General features: G+C 40.8%; 1 protein-coding gene across 1 annotated transcript in view; it reads left to right on the forward strand.

The window, feature by feature from the left end:
- ARHGAP39 (Rho GTPase activating protein 39) overlaps nucleotides 1-26,803 on the forward strand; it is a 362,112-nt gene that overhangs the window by 251,243 nt on the left and 84,066 nt on the right. Inside the window, exon 6 of the mRNA XM_027859887.1 lies at nucleotides 25,157-26,570. Within this exon, the coding sequence (XP_027715688.1) occupies nucleotides 25,157-26,570 (1,414 nt within the window). The remainder of the gene's footprint in view (nucleotides 1-25,156; nucleotides 26,571-26,803) is intronic.

Below are 26,803 nucleotides of genomic sequence, written 5' to 3' on the forward strand. Positions count from 1 at the left end.
CTCAGGCTTCTTCAAGCACTTAAAACATTTGGTGCTTACTAAATATTTGAAGAATATTTTAATTATATTCATATTTTTGAGACCATCATATCTCTCTTAAATGGTATTTGAACCTGGACCTCATACTGTAGTAGAATTGATTATTCCTGGCAGTCATTTTGTAAGAGGTTAGAATATCTCAAATTCTTAAAATAATATACTTCAGTTCTTCAAAAATCCATGACTTCATTCTTATAAATCAATTAATGAGCATTTGTTATGTACCATGTTTCAGGCACTTACAAAGAATGAAATCATATCTACTTTCAATTTAAGCTCTCAAGGAGCTTAAGTTCTAATGAGGAGACAAGTATAAATATAAATAGTTTTGTATGGGGGCTTCCTCCATGAAGGCTAATCACTCTATGCCTTAATAGTTTTATGCATTTCTGTGACCAGAACAATTAATCATCACCAGTCCTCTGAAGGTGAATCTCTCTACTATTAACTAAGCTAATTCTTGGATATCAAATAGTCTGTCACCAGACCTGTACTAAGTATCAAAAAATTTCAGAATTGAGTGGGATCCAGTGACTACTCAGTGCAACCTATACCTGAAAAAAGATTACCTCTTACAGCATATGCAGCAAGTAGTCTTAGAGCCTTTGTTTATAGAACTGAAGTAACCTGCTACCTTCAGAAGCAGCCCATTCTACTTTTGTGCAGACCTAATTGTTAGGAACTTTTTTCCTTACATCAAGCCTCAGTTTGCCTCAGGAACTTCCAGGCCAAGTATAATTCTGCGTGATAGCCTGTCAAATACTTGAATGAAACTGTCATATCTCACTTCCTCTGTACCTTTAAATCTACAGTTCCATGATCTGAAGTCATCTGTTCTCTATTCCCAGTTCCTTCAAATAAGTCATGAGATATATATGGACATAGATATAGATATGTATGTAGATTTTTTTAAGGTCCTTCAGCATATTGGTTTCCCTTTGAATATTGTCCATGCATATCAGTCAATCAATAAACATTTTTTAAATGTCTATTATGTGCCAAGCATTGTACTAAGCACTGGGGATACAAAATGAAGCAAGACAATCCCTGCCCTGAAGGAACTCACAGTTTAATGGGGGAGACAACAAATATATATAAAGACAAGCTATAGACGGTATAAATAGGAAATAACGAACAGAGGAAAGGCACTAGAATTAAGAGGGGTTGGAAGAGGCTTCCTGAAGAAGATAGGATTTTAGTTAGTACTTGAAGGAAACCAGGGAAGCCCATAGGCAGAGATAAGGAAGGGAGAACATTCTAGGCATAGGGGACAGCCAGAGAAAATGCATATCAGTTTCCTTCCTAAAATGTGGCACAAAGAAATTTACACTGTACTACAGGCGTGGTCCCACCCTTGCAGAGTATAATGGAACTTTCATCTCCTTAATTTTGTATACCATGCCTCTACTAATGTAGCCTAACATCACATTAGCTTTCTCAGCTGCCATATAGTACTATTGACTAATATTGGCTTTGAGGTTCACTAGTTGATATTTTGAACCCACATAAAATACTTTTCATTTATCTCATTTAAATTACATCCCGTTATATTTGGCTCAGTGTTGTAGCCTATCAGGATCATTTTGAATCCTGAGCCAGTCATCTAGAGTTTCTCCCATGTTTTTGTCATCTGCCCATTTCATAAGCATGTCATCCATGCTTTTATCCAAGTCATTAAATAGCATCCCTGGGAGACTGCACTGGATACAACCTTTGGTGTTTTTTTGGGTCTGGCTATTTAAGCTGTTGTTATTCAGCAGTTTTTCAGTTGTGTCTGGTTCTTCATGACTGCATTGGAGTTTTCTTGGCAAGGATACTGGAGTAGTTTGACATTTCCTTCTCCAGCTTATTTTATAGATGAGGAAACTGAGGCAAACAGGGTTAAGTCACTTGTGCATGGTCATACAGCTAGTAAGAGTCTGAGACCAGATTTGAACTCAGAAGGATGTCTTCCTGACTCACAGACTAGGCATTCTAGCCACTCTTCCACCCAGCTGCCCTATTTAAGCTGTTTAGATTCCACCAAATGGTTCTGTACTATCTTTCAGCCAACATGACTCCAACTTTTTTTACAAGACTAACATGATGGTCTTTGTCAAATGCTTTGCTAAAATCTAGGCAAACAGTAATCTATAGCAGAGGTCTCAAACCATGGCCCAAGGGTCAAATCTAGTACCTTCTGTATTTGTAAGGCCAACTAACTGGGAATGGTCTTTCACATTCTATGCAAAAACAAGCAGCGGCCACAAGCTGCAGTTTGTCAGCCTCATATGTTTATCATTCCTCAGCCTAGTAACTTTTGTGAGTGAGGAGGGAATAAGCATTTAATAGTGCTTTAAGGTTTGCACCGTGGATTAGAGAGGGGAAGAAGGAATAAGCATTTATGAAGCACCTACTGGGTGCTAGTACTGTGCTATGTGCTTTACAAATATTATCTCATTTGATCCTCACAACACCCCTGGGAGATTGGTGCTGTTATTATCCCCATTTTACAGTTCAGGAAACCAAGGTAAACAGCAGTAAAAGTGACTTGCCTAGAGTCACACAGATGGTAAGCATGTGACATTAATCAAACTCAGGTCTTCCTGACTCCAAGCCCATCGCTGTATGTACTATACCATTTTTCCTCTGTCAGGAAAGGAAATAAGGTTAATCTTGCAGGACCTGTTCATTTATAGAATCACAAATTTAGACCTGTAAAGGACCTTAAAAGCTGGCTAGTGCAACCCGTTCATTTTACAGACGATGAAACTAAGGCACAAAGGAGTTAAGTGCCAATGGTCATACTCTTTTATTTATTTGTTTATTTATTTATTTATAAAAGCCCTTTTCTCTCCTGAGTATTCAGTATCTCTTAATAATACATTCTAGAATTGTTCCAGGGAATCAAAGTCAAACTTACAGGCTTAAAGTTTGGAAAGTAAACAAATCAATGATAATGGTTCTCCCATCCTATTTGCCAGTTCTTTCAGTTGATATTAGCAAGGTTTCCTACAAATTCTTGTAGAATAACTAGTTTCTCTTTTCTCTTATTATTTCTTTTGGGCATCAAGCCTTTTATCAATAATTTTTGTTCTACCTATTGCAATCCGAAGTCACTCTCTGTGGTATAAAAAGCAAAAGTGAAGTCTGCATTGAACTGTTCTGCCTTTTCAAAAGTTGTTATCGTTATATTCATTCCAAGCAATGATCCTGATCTTTCTTTGATCTTCATCTTTTGCCCAACAAAGATTTTAAAACCAGCTTTTTCTCATCAGCTCATTCCTGAACTTTAATGTTCCTCCTACTTTTCTTATAAGACCTTATGATACTTTGATTTATATAACTTGACTTCCATTTTTTAACTCTTTTTAAAATCTAAGTCACTTAGTGAGTTTTGCAAGCGTCCACTTTGGTTTCTTCGTTATTAAAATCGTTCCTCTTTAAGACTTAAGAATTTCATTCTTGATAGTGTTCCATTCCTTTAGGAATGACTTAACCTGTAAAACTTACTCCATCCCACCTATCCTTTTATGAACCCTTTGAAATTCGCCTTCCCAAAATCTAGAATGCTTGCCCAACTGTGTCTGCCTTCCCTTCTTTATCACAAATTCTCTGGTATAATGATTACCTCCCTCCAAAGTTCCCACTATTTCCATCCCAGCAATCATTTCCTCCTGATGATTTTGGTCTTTGTATCCCCTGGATTACATCTTCATGTAGATATCCAACTTAGCCTAGAATAAAATTTGCCACATGATAAAGTGTACACACACACACAGACACACACACACACACACACACACAGACACACACACACACACCCCGTCTGCTCCAAAAGCTAAAATTCCTTCCAGGTACAAAGGAGATTCCATAGCGACAGCAATGATAGGGGTCCATGTTCAATTTAATTTCAGACTAGATGAAGACATGATAGTACAGTTAGATTCTGAACTTGTTGAATGACTTCACCCGTTGTTTAATGTATGGATGTCAAATTTCTGAGTGATTTTTAAGTAGAGTCTCCTGGGGCTATGTGGAAGGTCCTGCCAGTATGCTTACCATATCAGTGTCTTGGTTAAAAGGATAGATGACATGCTTATCAAGTTTGCAAATGACATCTAGCTGGGTGGGAAGGGTTGGAGCTGCTGTAGTGGATATGGGAGTCTGGATGCAACAAAGACCTTGTATAGGCTAGTGTGATGAGCCATAGCTAAGAAGATTAGATTGAATAAGAACAAATGAAAAGTGTTTCTTTTAGATTCAAAAGAATCAAATGCACAAATATAGGAGGAAGAAGGCAGTGCTAAACACATTCATGTGAAGAAAGATCTGGGGTGTTTACCACGCTGCAAACTCAAAATGAGTCAGCAGTGTTGTATGATGACCAAAAGACACCTAATTCAATCTGAGGCTCTGTGAGGAAAAGTGCTTTTACTTCTGTAATCTGATTTTATTCTCATAATACCTGATAAGGTCGGTGGTAGAAATAACATCATTCCACTTTACAGTTGAAGCCGCTAAGGCACATAAAGGTTAAGTGGCTTGCCCACAGCCATACATGATGGCAAAACTTTGACTTGAACCCAGATCTTTCAGACTTTGAGCCCAGCATTCTTTATGTGACATCACTTTGGTAGTGGTCCTTATGCCTTCCCGTCGTAGTGAGACCATACATCTGGATAAAGTGGTTACAGAGGAAAATTACTAAATTGGGAAGAAGAATAAAAACTATCCAAAAAGAGGATTAACTGAAGTAGTTGAGGATGTTTAGAATGAAGAGCAGACTTCGGGGGAGACATCTTCAAGTGTTTTCAGGAGGGTCATAAGAAAAAAGAATTTGATATGTTCTTTTTGAGAGAGCAGACCTACGACCAGTGGGTGAATGTTACAAGGGAGGCAAATTTGAGTCCAATATAGAGAAAAGCTTCCACTTTAATTAGATATGTCTCAAAGTAGAATGAACTTCCTCAAGAGACAGTGAGCTCCCCATTAATGGAAGATTTCAACTAGAGGCTGAATGACTGCTTATTGGGGATGTTGTAGAAGGGACTCCTGTTTAAATAAGAGTATAGAATAAAAATAAATAAATAAATAAGAGTGTAGATGACCTCTGAGGTCTCTTCCAGCCCTAGATTCCTGTAATTCTGTAATTTTAGTGAGCAAATTTCCAATGTGACTCATACAATCGTAGATTTATAGCCAAAAGAGACCTTAAAGGTCATCCAGCCCAGTCTTTTCATTTTGTAGATGAGGAAGCGGAGGCTGAAATGATTTGCTCATGGTCACAAAACTTGTAAATATCAGAAGCAGGATTTGAATTCAGTTCTTTCTGATTCCATTTCTAACACTAACCACTACACCATGTTGTCCCTCAATTATGTTACATTTGACACAATTTGAGAAACCTGCTTCTGGCCCTGGCTTGTTCTCTATACTGTAATGTAAAGCTATTGTTTCTTCGTTGGACACCAGGCAAGCTAGAGCGTTGCCAGCAAACAGCTTCAGCCTCTTGGAGAAAACCTGTGTTAAACTGCCAAGATGCAGATCAGGCCAAGCCAGAAGTAAGAAACCTCAAACCACACAACTTAACCCTGAGGTCTGTGGCTTCTCCGGCTTTAGTCAGTCTTGCTTTGGTACCAGTATCCTATGCTGTCATGTTAGGAAGAGAAGCCCAAATAGAGCTGCCCCAGGCAGAAGAACAGGCCAGGACCGTTAGTTGAGCCCTAACTTCTTGGCAAGGAAAGGATTCTTTTTCTCTGACAGAACTGTACCCCAAATCTGCTGTAAAAGCATCTTCTCTGTGGTAGCTGCAATTACCCCTGCCTACTTGGACTCAGGATTATCTAAAGTTTTATCCCAGCACCCTTTGCTATTCTTACATAAAGGATAAAAATGTGGAGTCCCTTTATGAAAAAATGAGAAGGGTTATACAGACAATCTTTAAGTTCTCTTTCAGTTCTAATGATTTAATTATAAAAACCCTTCGCCCCATAATCCTCTTGGGGCCTGGCTTGGGAAACAACTCTCACCTTGTCCCAACACGTCAGCCACAGAGAGCCTTGCTATAATTAGCATTGTAAACTTTGTTGTAGGAGATTAACTAACATAATTTAGTGCTACTGTTCTCCAATATAATAATAGCTTATATTTCTATAGCAGTTTAAGAGTTAAAAAGCACATTGTACACAGCAATACTGTGAGGTAGATAGTACAAGGATTAGTGTCCCCATTTTATAATGAGAGAAATGTAATGACTCATCCCCAGGGTCACACAACTGATAAGCATTAGGTACTTGAACGTAAGTCTGCTGGTTCCAAAAGTAATGCTTTCGGAAGGATCTAGTTGCATGAACACAAGAGGCTGGCTGACTTAAGGTTTGAGGTGGCAGGGAAACTGCATTTAAGAAAGGTACAGTGTTAAGGACAAAAGAAATAGTATAAAGTATTTCTTTATTGAGCTTCCTGACCTGAAAAGAAGGTGAGTTGTTGATGTGAGGAGTGTAAAATGTGGTCAGCCTATGGACTCCCTTTGGAATACAAGGACAAGAGTTGAGGGGACATGAATAGGTTTCAACTTCAGAGAAAATGCTCACATTAATGAAATCACAGATCCATCAAAGTTAGTGACAAGGATGATAGTCTTACTCTGCTATGTCCTGGTCAGACCACATTTAGAATATTATGTTGAATTCTGAGTGCCGCGTTTCTGGAAGGACATAAATAAACTACAGACTGTCTAGAGATGAGCAGCCTGAATGGTAAAGGGCTTTGATATCATTCTATATGAAAGTGAAGGAGCTGGCGATGTTTAACTTGAAGAAGAGAACAGTTAGGCCATTATAACTGTCTTTTAAGTATCTGAAGGATTATTGTTTCGAAGAGGGATTGGAATTGTTTTGCTTAACCTAAGAAGGCAGAACTTAAAACAACAAATGGACATGGCACCAGAGTCAAAAGCTATTTCAAAGGAGTGGTTTGCCTGGTAGGAGGAGAACCAGTCCTTCTTGAGTCAGAATCATCAGTAGTCACTCATTCTCCTTCATCAAAGCAAAGAGAAACTGGCATGCCCCTCTGACAGTTAACGCATTGGTTAAATGGCCCAACACATGCCCACTACACTTGCCTCAAGCCTTCCAGGAGTTGCCTGTGGCAAGACAGATTTAAGATTCTTCTCAGCAGAAAAGAAGGTAGGGTACTGACTGCTAGTTCCTGAGCATTCCAAGAGAAACACAGAATTTTTGAGCCTTGAGGAACCTGATAACCCTCTTTAGTGTTTGTACTACAGCTCTTTTGCACAAACCTTGCTCAGCTCTCCTAAGATAGCTATAGTATCCTCCTCTGTGATCTCGTTGGCCCAGCCAGGCTCCTTTTCAGACAGCTAGAACACCTGGTTTCACACCCTAGCTCAGGCACTTACTGTGTAACCTTGGGCAAATCATTAACTTATCTTGGCATCAGTTTCTTTGTCTATAAAATGGGGGAATTGGAGTAGATCATAGCTAAAGACCTTTCCAGCTCTTGCATTTTTTTCCTATTTTTCTAGTCCTAAATGCTTCCACCACAGCAGCTCATAGGTTCACGGTATTCATCGTCTCATTTGCCCCTTCAAAATTTTCTAGTGGATCTTCTCTTTCTTATTTTATCCTCTCCTAAACGTGATTTTCAGGACCCCCTGAAACCACTTTAGCCTGTCTTTTAGAGCTCAAGAAATACTGCATGAGGTATAAATCAATCAACAAACATTTATTAAGCCAGGCATCCAGATAGGTGCTATGCATACAAAGACGAATATGAAACAATTACTGCCCTCAAAGAACTTAAAAATAACTTGAATGTCAGTGGTCTCAAACTCAAATAGAAATGGATCCCTGCTGACTTAGAAAAGCACAAATTAAAGTTGTCTTCGTTTTATTGTATTTTTGTTTTGTTAACATTTTCCCAATTATATTTTAACTTAATTCAAGCTATGCTTTGGAGTGTAATGGACTGTATGTGTAGTGGCTGCATATTTGACAGACCTGTATTTCAGGAAAGTCATTTTGATAGCTATGTGTAAAATGGATTGGAGAAGGGAGAAATGTGAGGCAGGAGGACCAGTTGACCGACTGTTGTAATAGTACAGTTGAAAGGTGATTAGGGCTTAGATAAAGTGGTAGTTTTTGGAATGAAAAGAAGGGGACAGATGTGAGAATTGTTGTGATGGTAAAATCAACAAAATTGGCAACTGATTGATGTGTGAGGTGAATGAAAATGTGGAATTAAAGATGACTCTAAGGCTGTCAGCCTGGATTACTAGAAGAATGTTTTTGCTCTTTATTTATGTATTATTGGAGCCAAGAATTGGTCCAGCCATTCTGGAAAGCCATTTGAGCAAAACCAGAAGAACAATTTATGCAATGACTACAACATTGTAAAAAAACAAAAACAAAACAAAACAAAAACTTTGAAAGGCTTGAGAACTCTGACTAATGCAGTGATTAACTGTAATGTTAGAGAATTAATGATGAAGCATGCTTTCCCTTCCTGATAGAGATGTGATAGACGAGAGATGCAAAAATGAAGCATCCATTTTCAAACATGTTTTTGCTTGAATATGCTTGCTTATTAAAAGAAAGAATTTTTTTTCCATAGGGGGTGGGAATTTGGAGGGAAAGGGGATAGTGATAGTGATTCCATTTGAAAAAAAAAAGAAAGAAAGAAAAAAGCATCAATGAAACATTTAAAAGAATGCACAGCAAAGAACAGAAGAACGTTTAGAGGGAGATACAGCTAAGTAGAACAACTTTGAAACTAAGTTGTTGAATATATTACATACTTTATAAGGGAAACAAGTTGGACTTAGCAGGGATTCATGGTTTCATATGCAGTCCTTTTCTATTTATATATAGGAATGTCATGTTGGTGTTTGTCAAGTTCAGAATAACAAAAAATAAACGTATTTTGGAAAAAAATAAACAATAGTGTTGCTCTTGACAGAAATAAGAATGTTAGGAATGGAGATGGATTTTGGGGGAAAGAATGATTTCTGCTTTGGACATATTGAATTTGAGATGCCAGGGGACATCCATTTGTAAATATCTCATAGACAGTTGGTCATGTGGGACTGGAACTCAGGAGAGAGACCAAGCTGCCTCTATAGATCTGGAAATCATTTGTGAAAAGATAACAATAAAACCCATATAAGCTAATGAAGTTCCCAAGAAAGAGTGGGACTGATTGTTCCATTCTTCAAGACTCCCCATAGTTCACTTCTCCAGATATCCATAGGCTTTGGTGCTCTTCCTTTGCCAAAAATTCTAGAACTTCTTTTTTAGCTTCATTGGCTTCTGTAAGGCATGTCCTGATCAGGGAGGTAAATGGAGAGCTCTGTCTAATTTTGCCTCACTATACTCAGACTGAAGCCTTCGGACCTGCTTGTCCTAGAACTCAAACTGGCCCTCTACAAATCCAGTAGGACTACCCTCTCCAATACCTCACACCTGTAGCTTTTCTCCAAGTACTGAACCTTTGGAGATTAGACCTGGATTTAGCCACTTATTTGCTTTTTAGGGTTTTTCTTTTCAACATCTTGGTCAGGTTGATGTGGCAGTATCCAGTTTAGCAGTAGCTTCCACCCAGCATGAATATGCATTTACAATTAGATATTAAGTGCCAGGAACGTGGAAGATACTAAATTGACCCCTTGCTTCCCAATTTTATTGGAAATGGAGAGAAATTCAGTGACAGAATGATTCTGAAAAGTCTCAGCTGGCCACATTGTACAAATAAACACCTGAAGTGTATCTTTGTCTTTCTCTGAGCCCCACCCCCACATCACTCCTCCATTCTCATCCTTTAGGGGTAAGATAATAAATATGGAAAGGGAGGGGCCAATTTTAGCTAAGCTTTGTATCATACCCAGCACACATATATTGCTTTTATGCTGTAAAACAGCAAAACTCATCAAAGTTTTGGTCAATTGAATTTTGCTAAGAAAAGCATCCACACCCTTAAGGAAACATCAAGGAGAAAACTGATTTCCCCAAATCCAAGACAGACCAACTGTTGCTCAACTAGCAAAAATAAGTCTTTCTTTGAGTGAGCTGTCAAATTGGTAGTTGGCATCCTGGTAGCAGCCCCTGGGTTTTGCTGTTTTTGTTGGCATATCCAGCCACTGATGATTGAGATGGACTCCCACAGGCTTCCGTGTAGTGGTTTTCTGCCAGCAGAAGAGAGTTAACTGTCAGGGGCCAACATTTTCACCACCCACTTCCGGGAGTCCCTGTGGGTTCAGAGCCTCCTTTGTTCTTATCCATTGAATGTAGGGGCATTACTATGAAGAGGAAAGCTGATTAGGAGGGGAGCAGGAAGTTTATCACTAGGCTCATGGATATCTAGTTGGACAGAAAATGTTCAGTTTAACAGAAGTAGATGCTGCAACTGTACTTTGTTGGTCACTGCAGATAGAGATCTAAGGATTTTAGGGCCCCATAATAAAAAAAGAAAAATTTTTTAAAAGGATCCAGGTCCCTCGGAACAGCAAGTCAAGAGGACATTGAAAAAAGAGAAGAAGTGAAAAGGACAGGCAGCTAGCTACTGGTTCACAGCACATAGTAGAGTATTCTGATTGGAAAGGTATCACCAATTATTTCATAGAAATGCCTGGCTTCCCTTTCCCTTTCCTGCTGCTTGAGGAACCGGCCATCACCACGAATGACACTGTAACCATCAGAACCAGGAAGTTCATGACAAACAGACTTCTTCACACTAAACAGATGGTTATAGATGTCCTTCATCCGGGAAAGGCCACAGTATCCAAGACTGAAATTCAAGAAAAACTGGCCAAGATGTACAAGACAACTCCAGACGTCATTTTTGTCTTTGGATTCAGAACCCATTTTGGTGGTGGCAAAACAACAGGCTTTGGCATGATTCACTTGACTAAGTAAAGAAAAATGAACCAAAGCGCACACTTGCAAGGCATGGCCTATATGAGAAGAAAAAGACATCAAGAAAACAGTGAAAGGAACACAAGAACAGAATGAAGAAAGTTAGGGGTACTACAGAGGCAAATGTCATTGCTGGCAAAAAGAAGGAATAGAAGGCACTATGGATGATGTTTATCCATGAAGATAATTTTTCATCAGAGCATAAACATCATAAACATCAGAGTAAAAACTTCAAAAAAAAAAATGCCTGGCTTCACAGCAGGGCCAGCAATCAGCAGAGGGTAAATTATCATAGGTCACAGTCATCTAGACGTTTTTATTTAGTGTTCATATCCTTGTCACTTGTGGATACAGTACAAAGCAAAGTCCAAATCTGATCATAAAATCATATAGTTTAGAGATAAAAGGGATCTTAGGGGAATATCTAACCTAAACTTCTCTTTTTTGTAGAGGAAGGAAAAACTGAGGCCCAGGGAGGTGATATCACTTTCAAAGCATCACTCCTCAGTTGGTAAACTAGCAGAGCCAAGAATTTAAGCCCAGGTACTCATGGCTTCCACCTCACCAGTTATAGCCTAGTGTTAGCTCAGGATATCATAGACACCATCACACAGATCCAGTGTATATAGCTGGGCCTTCATTGTGGCTTCTACTATTTAGGTGGACATGGTCATACCCTGTTTACATCTGCTGACCTTTTGAGCTTAAATCAGGGAAGACAGCAGTCACATCTTCCAAACTGCTCCCTTGGTGCCCTTATTAGAGACAGAATCCTGGGCTTACTGGAACCTGATTCATACCCTGTGTGTGAAGTAATGGAATACTTTGGATTTTGAGAAAAAGAAGAAAAGAAAATCTCCCGTATTTCAGTTCCGAAAACACAGTAATAATGCCTAGAAAAGCCTTCTGTGCTTGAGGCCAAGATACTTAGACTCACATCCTCAACCTCACAGTGAATTGTGGATCTTGGGGAACCTAATCTTCAACAATGTAAATATCTTCATTTATTGGATGAAGGTAGTGATACCTCTACTCCCCATCTCACTGGGCAATGAGCATAAAGTATTTTGTAGAGTTTAAATGTAAGGTAGTTGTTATTATGTGATATTTCTGATGGCCTTGGAAAGAAATGCTCCACCCAGTCCAAAGGCATCTCTCTCCCTGGAATGGACCCTAAAGATAGAATCATCGTAGTATAGTGGATGGAGCACTGAACTTGAACTAAGGGAAGTCCCAGCATACTTAACTAACTGTGTAATTCTGAGCAAGTCACATAACCTCAGTGAGCCATGGTTTTCTGAGCTGTAAAAAGGGGGTCATAATAGCACTTTGTGAGGTCATAGGGTTATGGTGAGGAGCTAATGAGTTATAACGTATGTTAAATTATTTTGTAAACTTTAAAATGCTATATGAATACAAGTTGTTGTTACTATTATTACAGTATTATCTTAGAATGTTGGGCTCTGTGTCAGCAGCACCAGAATTTCTTTCCCTCATAATGTGTAAAATAGTGAGAGGGAAGGAAAAAGTAGTTGGAATAAGTGTTTTCTTTTTTGTGAATTTCCTTTTGTCATCAGAAGTCATCCTCTACTAATTACATCCTACAGAAAAACTACCTTATCTATACTTAATTTGACTTATTGATGGCAGGTTAAGTAGTGAAGCTTTTGACTTTGCTTCTACATAGTATGGTGCTGAGTTCACTTGCCTGTTTCTTGAATGATAACCTAATCTTTGTTACAGGATGGATGGTAGATACCTTAGAAATCATCTAATCCAACCCCATTTTGCAGGTGTAAAAACATTTCATAGGGAGAGCAGCCTTCTGTCAGCTAGAAGCAGAGCCCCTAATAACTTCTTGACTTGACTTAGTGTTAATTTCATCCTTCCAAAGGTGGAGGAACCAATAAGGGGAAGTCCTACTCTGGATCTGCTTCTCACTTACAGGGAGTAACTGGTGCTGGGATGGAAAGAATGAAAACCTTAGTGGAAGCAACCACTCCATCCTAGAATTTGTGATAGAAAAGGAGATGAAATCTGGGCATAGTCTAACATACAACTTAGATTTTGGGAAAGCAGATTTCAGAGGGAAAATAGACAGGATTCCATGGACTAAAATGCTTCAGGGGAAGTCAGTTGCTCAAAGTGAAATCCTGAAGACATAGGGGAAAACAATTCCAGTTAAGAGGGAAAAACAGTATTTGTCTAAAGAAAGCAATGTGGTTGCATAGGGAATTCATCGACCAACTTCAATTTATAAAAAGAAATTACAGAAGATGGAAGCAAGAGCCAAATAACAATAAATATGAGTGTTGTCTGATTTTGTAAAAATAGCTTTAGGAATGCTAGAGCTCAGAATGGACTGAGGCTGGTGAGGAAGCCTACAGACAACAATAAGGAGAATTGGGGGATGGGGCAGGCAGGGAGGCAGTTGGGCTTAAGTGATTTGCCCAGGGTCACAAAATTATTAAGGAGCTGAAGCTGAGTTTGAACTCAGGTCTTCCTGACTCCAGGGCAGGTGTTCTATCCACTGTGTCACCTAGCTGCCCCAGTAAAGAGACTTTTAAGGCTCCATTGGGAGAAAAAGAATCAAAGAAAGGATAAGATCTTTGCTGATAGTGAGTGGGATGTTGATAACTGACAGCATAGAGAAGGTAGAACTATTCAAGTCTTAATTTGTTTGTTTTCTCTGCCAAAGAGAATGACCTTAGTGGTCATTAGAAATGACAACAAAAATGACCCACAGTAAGAGAACACCTGTTAGCCCTTAATAAACTCACCTGACCTAAATGAACTACTCCATCCTTAGGTCCTAAAAGTGCTTTTTTTTTTTTTTTTCCAAACAGGGTAACTAAATTTGTAAATGAAAACACAATAGAATGGGAAAACATTTAATAATCTTACTTGGTTCAAAGCACTGTGCTAACCACTGGGTTCAGACAGTCCCTGCTGATGAGGCACTCACATTCTTATTGGAAGAGACAACACATCAAGGAGGGGTCATGCTAAGTTCATGACGATTGAAAGGCTAAGAAGTGCTTAGACAGGGAAAGTAGCCGTATACACAGCAAAATCCTTGGGGAATAATGGCAAGGCAGATAGTCCACTGCCAAAGAGGAGAGTAGGTTCAAGTGTTAAAGTATTGTGGGGCTCTGGGACATCTCCAACAGAGGTAAGGATGTGGGGATCATTATCAAGCTGACAGTGGGTGTCTTGCCTTTAATGGGAACTGGGCAGTGGGACAGAGGGTTAGTTGGGGAAGAGAAATGCCTATGGCTTCTCTCCCCTCACTTACCCCACTACTGTCTCCTTTATTCTTGCTGTTCATTGTTGGAGTTGAAGAGGGGAAGGGAAGCCCCTCTAGGAGCTGTGTGGAATGCCATTTGCTTAGATTTTAGCCAAGTTTTTGATGAAGTATCGGGGCCAGTGCCAGTCATCTTTACCTGTGGCTTGCCACTGGACTCTGATAACTCTAGAGGAGACAGTGAGGCTGATGATTTTGCACAGCTGCTGTCTCACTTAAATCCAATTCAATTGTAAGTCAAGACATCACTCTCTTGATGTTATTGATCCTTTTTTAGAATGAAGGACAACTCCTGTGGAGTAGCCCACAGACCTATACTTGGCCATGTACTGTTTTTGAATCATTTTTTAATTTTATTTTTTCCATTTTATTAATGATGTAGATGAGGTCAGATATAAAGATGACACAGAGCTGAGAGAGATAACCAAACTGGGTTGATGAAGTCAGGATCCTAAAGATATCATAACAGATTGAATCTAATAAGATGAAATCCATTAGGAATAAATATAAAGTTTTACACTTAGGTCCAAAAAACAAAAACATCTTTATAAGGTATGAGGTAGAGGAGGAATGAAACATTAGTTCTGAAAGGGATCTTTAGGGTTTTGTGGTCTGCAGGCTCAGTATGAATCAACAGTGTGATAGTGGCAGCCAAAAAAGCTATGAATCAGTAGATGAAGCATTTATTAAGTGCTTACTATGTTCCAGGCATTATACCAAATGCTGGAGAGTCAAAAATAAGGGAACAAGATTGTCCTTTCCCTTAAGGAACTTACATTGAAAAGTATAAGATAGCACATAAAAGCAAGACTAGAAAGCTAGGGGGAAACAAGGGATCCAGCAGCATGGCAGTGGCTAAGAAGTGAAGCAGAAGCCTGGATCTTGGCAAAATTAAGTGATAGCTCAGCAGTCAGAGCCCAGGGTTGTTCCAGAGGCAGTTCCAGTGGGGAGAAGGTGGAAATGATAATCTAAATGTAATAGAAATGACTAAGTGAGGTGGAGGGCTAGTTCAATGTAACATAAAACAATCTTGGGATGAATTAAAAAGGGAGTAGCTTCCAGGAATCAGGGGGATAGATAATATTTCCACTGTACTTTACCCTCACTAAGCTAAATCTAAAACACTGCACTCAGTTCTGAGCTCTTTGATTTCAATTTTTTAATTAAATTTTATGTTTTTCAATCAGCAAAAATACACCTTCTCTTCTTCCTATACCACCTCAATTGAGAACTAAAGAAAAACAAAATCCATAATTACAAACATGTATAGTCAAAATAAATTCCCCCCTTGGCCCTGTCCAAAATATGTGCAATGTATACGTGTGTGTGTATATAAAATACTGCACTCTTGAGCCTTTCATCTCTGTATTAAGAGGTAAGTAGTATGTTTCATCGCTAGTTCTCTACAATCATGGTTACTCATCACAATGCTCAGAGTTCCTAAGTCATTCAAAGTCTTTATATAAATTGTTCTGATTCTGTTCACTTCATTTTTTATTAGTTCATACAAGTCTTCCCAGGTTTCTCTAAAACTATCTCTTTTATTATTTCTTACAGCACAATAATATTCCGTTACATTTGTATATCATGACGTGTTCAACCATTCGTCAGTTGATGGATTCGTTGTTGTTCAATCATTTCAATTGTGTCTGACGCTGTGACCCCATTTTGAGGTTTTCTTGTCAAAGATACTAGAGTGGTTTGCCATTTCCTTCTCCAGCTCATTTTACAGATGCAAAACTGAGGCAAACAGGGTTAAGTGACTTGCCCAGGGCCACACAGCTAGTAAGTGTCTGAGGCTGGATTTGAACTCATAAAGGTGAGTCTTCCTCATTCCAAGCCCAGTGCTCTATCCACCGTACCACCTACCTGCTCCCATTAATTGATGGATACTCCCTCCATTTGCAATTCTTGCCACCCCCAAAAGGAGCTTCTATAAATATTTCTGTATTTCCATAGAATTTGTTTTGCTTAGGACTAATCCTTCCCTTAATTTACCTTCCCAGCAATCCCCTTTTCTCCCTTCTCCTCTTTCCCTCTTTTTTCCCTGTGAAGTGAAATGTACTTCTGTACCTGACTCTATGTGTGTATGTGTCTTTTTCCTTCCTTTGGCCAGTTCAGATTCACTATCATCAGGTTCAGGTGTCACCTGCTCCCCTCCTTCCTATTTGTTTGTATAACCACTTGTACAACCAAATTTTGTGAGATAATTTTTCCTCATCTTCCTTTCTTTCGTCACTCCCTCCCTTCAGTATATTCTTTTCCCCTCTCTTTCTATTAAGATCATCAGGACATAACAGAACCACTGTCAGGTGGTCTTATAATTAGACTCTGTGACCCCTGATGATGATAGAATTCAGAGGGAAACACATGTATAATCTCCTTATATTTGAATGTAAGCAGTTTAACCTTGGGTAGTTCTTCATGATTGGTCATTCATGTTTGCCTTTTTATGTTTCTCTTAACACCTATGTTTAAACTACACAATTTCTATGCAGCTCTGCTCATTTCATTAGAAATACTTAGAAGTTCGCTATTTCATTAAAATCCATTTTTTTCTCCTGTAGGATTACATCAGTTTTTCTGGGTAATTTTTATTGTAAAACTATATCCTTTGCCTTCTGGAAAATTATATTCCAAGTTCTCTGTTCCTTTATAATAGTGACTGTAATCATGTATAATCCTGACCGTGGCTCCTTGGTCCTTGAATTCTTTCCTCCTGGCTGCTGGTAGTGTTTTTACTTTGACCTGGAAGCTCTGGATTTTGGCTGTCATGTTCCTGGGAGTTTTCATTTTTGGTTTCTTTCAGTAGGTAATCTATGGATTCTTTCTGTTTCTACTCTGCTCTCTGGTTCTAAGAGATCTAGGCAGTTGTTTTGTTTGTTTTTTTAAGGCAGTCGGGGTTAAATGACTTTCCCGTGGTCACACAGCTATGGCTGTCACACAAATAAGCACAGTCTGAGGCTGGAATTGAATTCAGGTCCTCCTGACTCTAGAGCCAGTGCTCTATCTACTGTGCCACCTAACTGCTCCTTGGGCAGTTTTCTTTTAATATTTCTTGAAATGTCATATTTAGGCAGAATCTAATTGCTGCCTCCCTTGTCTGAGCTCTACAAGTTTCTGACATAGGTTTAATTCTGAGAAAGAATAGATTGGTGCTGGACTCAGCTATCATCAACCAGCTGGGAAGCTCTGCTGGTTGAGAGTGACAGAATTATAAGTTTTCATTTGATCTGGGATTTACTCCTCTGTAGGCTTCAGACTGGACCAGAAGTTAGACCTGAGACCCCACTTCTGGGGTTCCAACCTCCCTGCTGCTCCTTGTTTCTGACCTTGCTTCACTCTCACAGCCTGTGGCCCACAACCATTCCTTACACCAGAACACCCCACCTTGGGTGCAGGTTCCCTCTTCAATCCCACCCTGAATCTGTGACTCTGGGTAATGAATGAAACAGCTTCCAGTTGGCATCTGTTTGTAGCCTCTCCCTGCACTGGAGTCCCTGTTGTCCACAAACCTATCTTTGTATGCCAACCTGCGCTGGAAAAATGACTCGCAGTGACTTTTTCTTGGATTTTCCCATCAGGAGTCAGTCGAGTGTATTTTCTAAATCTGTTTGGAGGAGATTGGGAGGCAGGGACCTTGGTGTACCTCTTCCTGCAACTCCATCCTCTGGGCTCTGTCTCCAGTATGTTTCAGAAGTTTCTGATTCAGAACTTTCAGAGAGTACTCTAAGTTTGAGAGTATCCACAAGAGCATCCAGGATGATGAGGGACCTTGAGACTATGACATTAATATTTGTTGAAGGAAGCGGAGCCATTTAGAGTGGAGAAATCTAAAGTGCGACCTGCCTTCAAGTATTTGAAGCATCACTTCTAGAAGGGATTAGAGTTGTTCTGTTTGGCTGCAGAGGGAGAAAATAACAGGAATGGGTAAAAGTTACAAAAGAGGCAGATTTAAGCTTGAGATCAAGCAAAACTTCCTAACAGAGCTTTTCAGAAGTGGAATGCCATGTTAGCTCCCCTCCTTGAAGGTATTCAAACAGATGCTGGATGAGCATTTGCAAGACATACAGGAAGAATTCCTTTGTCATCGTAGAGTAGATAGCCCCCAAGGTCCCTTCCATATCTCAAATTCTGTCACTCTGTGAAGTGGCTTGATCAAAGCCACATACCTTGTGATGTATAAAAATAACCCTGTACACAGCTCGTGTTTCCCAGTAATCTGCTCTCGAGGAAATGTTATAGGCACAGACAAGAGGGAGTGGCATGGGGATTCCTACCCAGGTCCTCTAGCTCCAGATCGAGCCTTCTTTTCACTACATCATGATGGTTCTGCAATAGCACGTCCTATGCTCTGTGAAAATTAGCATTTGGAATTTCTCCTCTTATTCCTTAGCTAGCTGCTAATTTAAAGGCATTGTTCAACTAAGGCATTTGTCAACTGAGAAACATTTCAGAAAGTGCACTGGATTTGTTTGGAGTCAGGTGACCTAGATTTGAATTCCAGCTCTACCTTTTACTCCCTCTGTGACCTTGACAAGTCATTTAAGCTCTTTAGGCCTCAATTGTCTCATCTGTAAAATAAAAGATTCTGGCTAGATCATCTCTAAGATCATCTTTAAGGTCACAAGAGTAACTGGAATATATACAGAGCTGTCCTAGTAAATGTTTAACAATTGGCTTTTTGGGGGGGGGGGGGTATGTGCCCCTGACATGTTAATAATTTTTCTCCATCACTTCCTTAAGTCTAGACAATCAACAACACAATAAATCAAGCCCTGATTTGTAGGATTTATCAATTTCCAAGGTGTAAATGCTTACATTGTAATTTTAACAATAGGCCCAAGCCTGTTAGAGATGTCTCCAGTACACACCTGCTGGGTAGGCTCCACACATCTCTTATATTGAAGACCAATTAATAATCATCTGCTGTTTGTTTTCTTGCTGTAATCAAGAGCATGTCCCTGTGGTCTTCTTTCTGTCAGTTAGGTGATATGAACAGTTGAAGAAACAACCAAGCCAGTGTTTTTGACCTTTTATGGGAAAGGGTCAGAAGGTTAATATTGTGGAGGCAGATTATGCTGAGATTATAATGATTCCTATGTATGAATTATTAATCATGAAAAAACTTTGTTTCATTGCAAATTCCAATTAGAGATAAAATAGCTAGCCTGCAGATGTGCCACTAGAATATCAGTTATTAGTTTGATATTGAAAATGCAACTCCTGAGGTTCTCTCTGATGAATCTAAGGTAACTAGAACTGTGGGTATGGTTATGCTTTTTTTTTTCTTCACTCTATAATATGCTTTGAATGGAAACGCCATAGAGATTATCCACCAATACATTCATCTTGGTTATGGTTGTTGTTCAGTCATTTTCCGTTTCCTTGTGACCCCATTTGGAGTTTTCTTGGCAAAGATACTGGAGTGGTTTGCCATTTCTTCTTCTCGCTCATTTTACAGGTGAGGAAACTGAAGCAAATACAGTTAAGTGACTTGCCCAGAGTCATTCAGCTAGTAAGTGTCTCAGGCCAGAATGAACTCAGGAAGATGAGTCTTCCTGACTCCAGGCCCAGCACTCAATCCACTTCACCACTTAGCTCAACTATAGAAACTATTAATTCTAAAGTGTATTCACTCAGAGATTCTTATAAAAGACAATGAAAAGAACCTGTATTTTCCCAGTAGAAGTCACTCCATTCACTAAATTCCTACTCAGATGCCTTATCTTGATGGGAGGAGATTAAAATTAAATCCTGGGAGAACCCAGAATTCTCATGGGCTCTGTCAGAGGAATACAAGCTCTGGCAGGACCTCTTAGACTGAATGATTTTGAGTATCAGACCAGTGACAGAGACTGTATAACTGTCATTCATGTATAAGCCTGATACTTCCTGAGAGTTATCTGAGAGAATTTTAAAGCACTTAGCACCATGCCTGGCACGTAAGTATTATATAACTATTAACTATTATTATTATTAATCTTAAGGTGATAATTCTTTTAGGCTATACAACTTGTGGAAGACAGTCTACTAAGGTATGGAAGGGTTGCATTGGTGGAAGAGGTACCCACACCAGTGACACTCATTAGTCATTTAAGTATTTGAATAGGAAGCTAACCTCATTAACTTTCCAATCCAACTCACTTTAGCAAATATTTATTAAGTGCTTCTTTGGTTCCGCAGTGTACTTACTGCTAAGAAGAATAGGAAAATGCAAAAGGCTAGTAAGCACTGGAGGGCAGCTAAGTTGTACAGTGGATAGAGAGCTGGGCCTGGAATCAGAAAGACTCACAATCTGGCAATCTGACTTCAAATGTGGCCTCAGACATTTGCTAGCTGTGTGACAAGTCATTTAACCATGTTTGCCTCAGTTTCCTCATCTATAAAATGAACTGGAGAAAGAAATGGCAAACCAATCCTAGTATTTTTGCCAAGACTATCCCAGATGGGGGTCACGAAGAGTCAGACACAACTGAACAACAACAAATGAGCACTGGGCCCCAGAGGCAAGCTTGGCTCACTGGGAAGAAAGATCAGAATCTCCCATGGCAACTGAAAACAAGGCTTTCCCTATTTGTTTTTTCTCCTTCCCTTTTCCCCTCCTCCTCCACCCTATCACCTGTCCTAAAATCTGGTCATTTTTTGCACTCAGGACTCTGAATAAGAACAGCCACTGTGTTTTTGTTACTTACCAGTCTGAAAGGAGGATCCCCTGTGTTGTGCCTCACATAGCCCATTCCTGGACTGAGATAGAACTGGTTCATGTAACGGGTCCGACTCTGTCCCTGAAATAAGAAAAAAGAGGTAATAGGAAAATTTCTAGCACAAATGGAAGTTAAAGTCATTAAACAAGAGTTTATTAAAATGCCTATTCTGTGCCAGGCACTGTGCTAAGTGCTGGGGATACAAAGAAAGGCATAAACAGTCCCTGTTCTCAAGGAGCTCACAGTCTAATGGGGGAGACAAAAATATATATAAGATATATAAAAATAGGTACATACAAGATAGAATAGATGGAAAGTAATCTCAGAGGGGAGGATAGAGGCAGAAAGCAAAACAAATCTAAGCTTTCTTTTACGTGAGAATCTTTCAAATACTCAGGTCCTATCTATCCTCATTGAATTCACAGTCTTATCAAGCAATTAACTTGTACAGTAATCCATGGAATTGCATCAGAGAATAGCAAAGAAATAAGGGGGCAGATCTCTTTCATAGATTCAGGATAGATTGCAGACCAGGATGCCCCCTTCCCTTACTTCTCTTCTTGCTAAGCCTCTAGTTTAGATAGCTCCAGGTTCAAATGTCCTGTACCTTCATCCTGGAACTGCCTACTTCTGCAGAACCCCTGCTTCTTAGGCAGCTGGGGCCACCATTGTCAGATTCCGGGAACTACCTGCTCCTCAAGGCAAAAACGTCATCTTTTTGTCCTGTCTCTGGTTCAAAAGAGGATCTTCGACAGAATTTTGCAATCAGAATAGAGCTAAAATAGGCATTTAGTTCAAAGGCAAGGAAAACCATTTTTGTTCATTACCCCTGTGTAGCCTTTGACATGAACTGTGCCACATTTGAAGCCAATGGTATTGAAATGAATCTGCTCTTCAAAATTCCACAAAGGTACAGTTTAGAATAGCAGCAGTAGCCATGTTAAAGCAAATAGACCGGCTGAGATGTAAATAATACTGTGACAGTCTTAGCCCTGACCAGGAGTGATTTAGATTTGAAAGAACCATTTAACATGAGCTCGCCCACATCCATCTCCCTTCATTTTACAGGTGAAGAAACTAAGTCCTAGAAAAGCAAAAGGATTCGCCCAAGGTCAGACAACTAGTGTGAACTGAAATTTGAATTGGCCAGATCGTCAGACTCCAAAACCACTGTACTTGTTTAACTCCCTACTTTCTCATAGTGTATTTCCTAGAATGGAACTTCTCTGAGGTGACCTGTAGTTCAGAAACCAAGATCCAACCTGGGTGCCATTAGAGACAAGGGCATCAAAGTGAATCTGACTCCTTCTTACTCAGATATGTATTGGACTAGATGATCCCTGATTTGCCTTCTTGCTCTGAGGTTCTGTGATTCTATGTATTGCCTCTGTTTATCATTAACAGTTACTTTGAGCCCCCCCCCCCAATTTCTGGGAAATTAGAACTAACATCTATATGATCTTTTGAATCTTTGATGTCATTGGTGCACTTGCTCTTTAAACCATTGCAGGTCACAATTTCTGTGTCCTTTGTTCTCTTCTTGTGTAATTATTGCCATAAATCCTCTAAGGAGGCTTTAACCAACATTTTAGAGGCCTTCCCTTTGGTTCTTTTAATATCTCGGGGTACCAGTGCAACATAACATCTGTCCATCTGCCATCTTTCACTTTCACTTTCACTCAGTGACTGGCCTACCTTATCTTCTGTTCTTACATGTCTTTGATGATGTCCTTTATGCCAGTCAGTCAGTCAGCTAGAATGTATTAGTGCCTGCTGTGTACCAAAACTGTGCTAAATTCTGGTGATACAAAGAAACCCCCACCTTCTCAAAAGTTCAATCCCTGTTCTCAAGGAGCTCCCAGTCAAATGGAGTACACAGTATGAAAACAACTGTGTACAAACAAGATGTAGACAGGATAAATTAGGGGTAGTTTCAATGATAAGGTACTAAGATTAAAGAGAATTGTAAATGACTTCTTGTAGAAGGTAGAACATTGGCTGAGAAATGAAGGGAAATTGAGAGGTACAGATGAGGAGGGAAACATTCCAGGTAGTCCAGGGGAACAGCCGGTGAAAACAGTCAAAATCAGAAGAAAGACTGTTCCCTGTGGGAATAGTCAGGATGTTGATATAACTGAATCACGGAGTGAGGTGTGGGAGTAGGGGGCAAGAAGGCTGAAACACCACCAGCAGTATTGTTGTAATAGTTCTTCCATAGTATAGTAGGACCAGGTGATCCCTTTTCATAAATTTAGAGGCAAAGAGCATTAGAGACCATCTAATTCAGTGCCTTCATTTTGCAGTTGAGGAAATGCAGGCCCAGGGAGGCTGTGACTTACCCAAGATTACCTAGTTATTAACAGAGCCAGGATGTGGAGCCAGGTCTACTGACTTCTAGGCCAGTGCCGTTACCGGCCAGGCTATCTCAAAGGGCCCTTCTAGCCCTGGGAGGTTAAAGGGAATTCAACCTTAGGGCAGGCAGAAGCAGGCTTTGCAGGGTACCTGCTTTGACTGATATTCTGCAAGCTGGTTTAGGCTTAAAGGGGGAGAAAATGGGGTCCAATTTGGAAGCTGGTTTTTCCTATTTCAGACAGTGCTCTCTCTGTCACATATGGAAATTTTGTTTTAAGGAGGAAGCCTCTAATCAAGTTTAGATCCAAAATTTACATTGTCTGACTGGGAGTGTAAGGCTTTTTGTCATCCAGAATCCATGTCTGAGGCTATCTGTACCAACATGTTACAGACTAGTCCCCAGAGAAACTGTGGTCCCTGATAAGAATGTTAAATGTAAAATGGAGCCTAGAACTGGTTTCCTAAAACTGAAACAAAACATTTAACAAAAGTTCTCATCCTGCCCTCTTCTCCTCTCTCATGATCAGTGAGATATTTATAAAGGCCTAGTACAGAATGGACTCTGTCTAAATAAATGCTCATCCCCTGCCCCCTTCCTCCTCAGCCCAAGACTGGAATGGAGCAGGGGTGTCAAACTCAAATAGAAAGGATCTCTGCAGGCCTCTAGTGACTTAGAAAACCATCACCTCAGCTCTCTCAGTGTTCTGTCCCCTCCAGCCCAAGAGTCAAGATTTTGTATCCAGATTTTGCAGCTGACAGAATTAAGTGAACCTGTAGTTCACATAGGAAGCCCTGTCCAGATGTCAACATCAGAAAAGATCAATTCTGTATGTGGAAAAGTAATCACCCTGTGGGGAAAGAGCTAGACAGAGGGCATCCTGGATGAATGAATGAAGGATGAATTAATGAATGAAGCATGTGTTAAGTGTTTATTCTGTGACAGGCACTGTGCTAAGCACTGGGGATACAAACACAAAAGTGAGACAGCCCTTCCTCTTCAGGAGTTGGCTTTTTAACATGGGAAGACCATCCATAGAGGAGAGTTGTGGTCAGGGAAGGATGTTTTCATCTGGAAAGTCATAGAGAGGCTGAGCTGAGTTGACTTACATTTACCAGAAGCAGTGGTAGCTTTGATTTTATTATTGTTCTAGAGCAAGAGGTGGAAAGAGAGGTGGGGAAGGCCTCACCTGTTGAGGCCAGGTGAATGGTAAGAAGGGATGGTGTAATCTGAAGTGACTCGGTATAAAGGGTTCAGAGGACAGCGTGACCCAGGGCTGGAGTGCCACCCCCAGGGCAGCTCCTCTTCTCTAGAGCATGTCTCTGAAAGGAGCTGCAGAATCAATGGCAAGATGATCAGAGTAAATCCGAGAGCAGAGGCTGTGCTGGGTGAGCCTTCACCAAGTGATCTTTCCCTCTACACCTTTCTCAGAGCACCGTATCTGGACTTTTTTGACATTCTGCCTGCTACCACGTGTTTGTGCACCTGTCTTAGCCTCCCTATTAGGTTGTAAGCTCCTTGGAGGCAAAGACTCTATCTTATTTCATGATTGTATCCTTGAGTATAGTGTATTACACATAGCAGGCACCTAATAAATAAATGCAGATTGTTTTATATTTGAGTTCCAAGGATGAAATTGGGGTGAGGAAGGGGAGGTTGCCTTATTCATTGTTTACATTTGGGTTCTATTTGCAGCTATTATTCACAAAAGGAAACACGGGGGTACAAAGGTAGAACAAGTGCTGATTGTTATAGGTGTTAAGAGAAGCAATGGATTGGTCACTTACCTGTCTGCCTATTTATTTACCCTAGTAGCTAACTCTGTATTTCTCTTTCTCTTACCTAGGACCTCGTCCTTGCGCTGGAACACGGGGACCAAAGAACGGATGCTCATCAAGGTGACAGACAGGGAGCCAAGCTTCCTTATGCACCAGGGGAATGACTACCCCACAGACAACCAGCCAGGGCCCCGCTCCCGGAGGCCCTCAGGTGGTCAACAGTCCCCCAACCTACAAACCTTTGCACCAGACCCTGACAACTCAGTCTTCTTTCCTGAGAGGAAGCCATCACCTTTCTTGAAGAGGGCTGAGCATGTTGGTAGTTGCTCCCCTTTGCTGGGCCGTGGGGACCGTGACTCATTCTGCTCTCCTCTCCAATCCCAACACCGAAAGCACTCAAGTGAATCACAGCCATCTTCACCCCGCTATGCCTATGAGCCACCCCTCTATGAGGAGCCCCCCATGGAATACCAAGCCCCCATCTATGATGAGCCACCCATTGATATGCAGTATGAAGCAAGTGGCAGCTACAAGGCAGGTTCCCCACAGAAATCACCCATCCGTAAGCCCCACCCCTTCCTGCAGTCACCCAAGCAGACATCCAACTCCCCCTACCAGCAACTGGTGCTCACCAAACAGAAATGTACTGACCGCTTCATGAGCCTGGAGTATAGCCCTGCAGGCAAAGAGTATGTACGGCAGCTGGTCTACGTGGAACAGTCTGGCTCCAGCCCCAAGCTCAAAGCAGGCTTGCACCACAAGTACTCCCCCAACCCCATTGGGGGCTCCTACTCCCTACAGCATAGCCCCTGCCTTGTAAGGGATCAGCGCCTAGAGATTAAGTCAGGAGACTACAGCAGCATGGAGGGGTCTGACTTCAGGCATGGACAGCCCATTTCCCAGCTTCCTCATGGGGAGGACTCCATGTCCTGGTCCAGCCAACAGGATACTATGTCTTCAACAGGCTACTCCCCTGGTACTAGGAAGAGAAAAAGCAGGAAGCCTTCTCTGTCACAAGACCCAAACACTTCTTCAACTGATGGCTCAGGCGATCGGGACCTCCTAAGTGAGCAGCTTGGGAGTGAAGACCGACCTTTGTCGGGCCCTAGCCGCCCCCAGATGAGTCGCACAGAGAGCAAGTCATTGGAGGCAGACATGGTGCGGGGCTTCCCTGAGCCCTTCTTGGCACAGGCCCGGCTGGCCTGGGAGGCCCAGCAGGCACACTACCATATGAAACAGCGTAGCAGCTGGGATTCCCAGAAAGATGGTTCTGGCTATGAGAGTGATGGAGCCCTGCCCCTCCCCATGCCTGGACCCGTAGTGCGTGCATTCAGCGAAGATGAGGCTTTGGCACAGCAGGAAAACAAGCACTGGAAGAGAAACACTTTTGAAAAGCTGGGGTTTCCACAGATTCTATTGGAGAAAAGTGTCTCTGTTCAGACCAACCTGGCCTCTCCAGAGCCATACTTACATCCATCTCAGGTAATCCTCCAAAGGAGACCAAGGCAGGGGAGGGAAAAGAAAAATAGATCTCAGGGAAACCATGCCACCCTGAGTGGGCAGACTGCCCAGATTTTCAAGGGGTGCTTTCTACCTACCCCTGGGCTGAGCAAACACTGGGAAAGAGGTCCCAAAAGCAGTGGTTTGCTATCAGAGCTTTCTGTGTATTTTCTATTCAGTGTTGTGTTCTCACTGCTCAGATGCTTAATCACTGT

The sequence above is a fragment of the Vombatus ursinus genome, unplaced genomic scaffold (assembly GCF_900497805.2).
Source record: "Vombatus ursinus unplaced genomic scaffold, bare-nosed wombat genome assembly UNPS02014173.1, whole genome shotgun sequence".
Lineage (NCBI taxonomy): Eukaryota > Metazoa > Chordata > Mammalia > Diprotodontia > Vombatidae > Vombatus > Vombatus ursinus.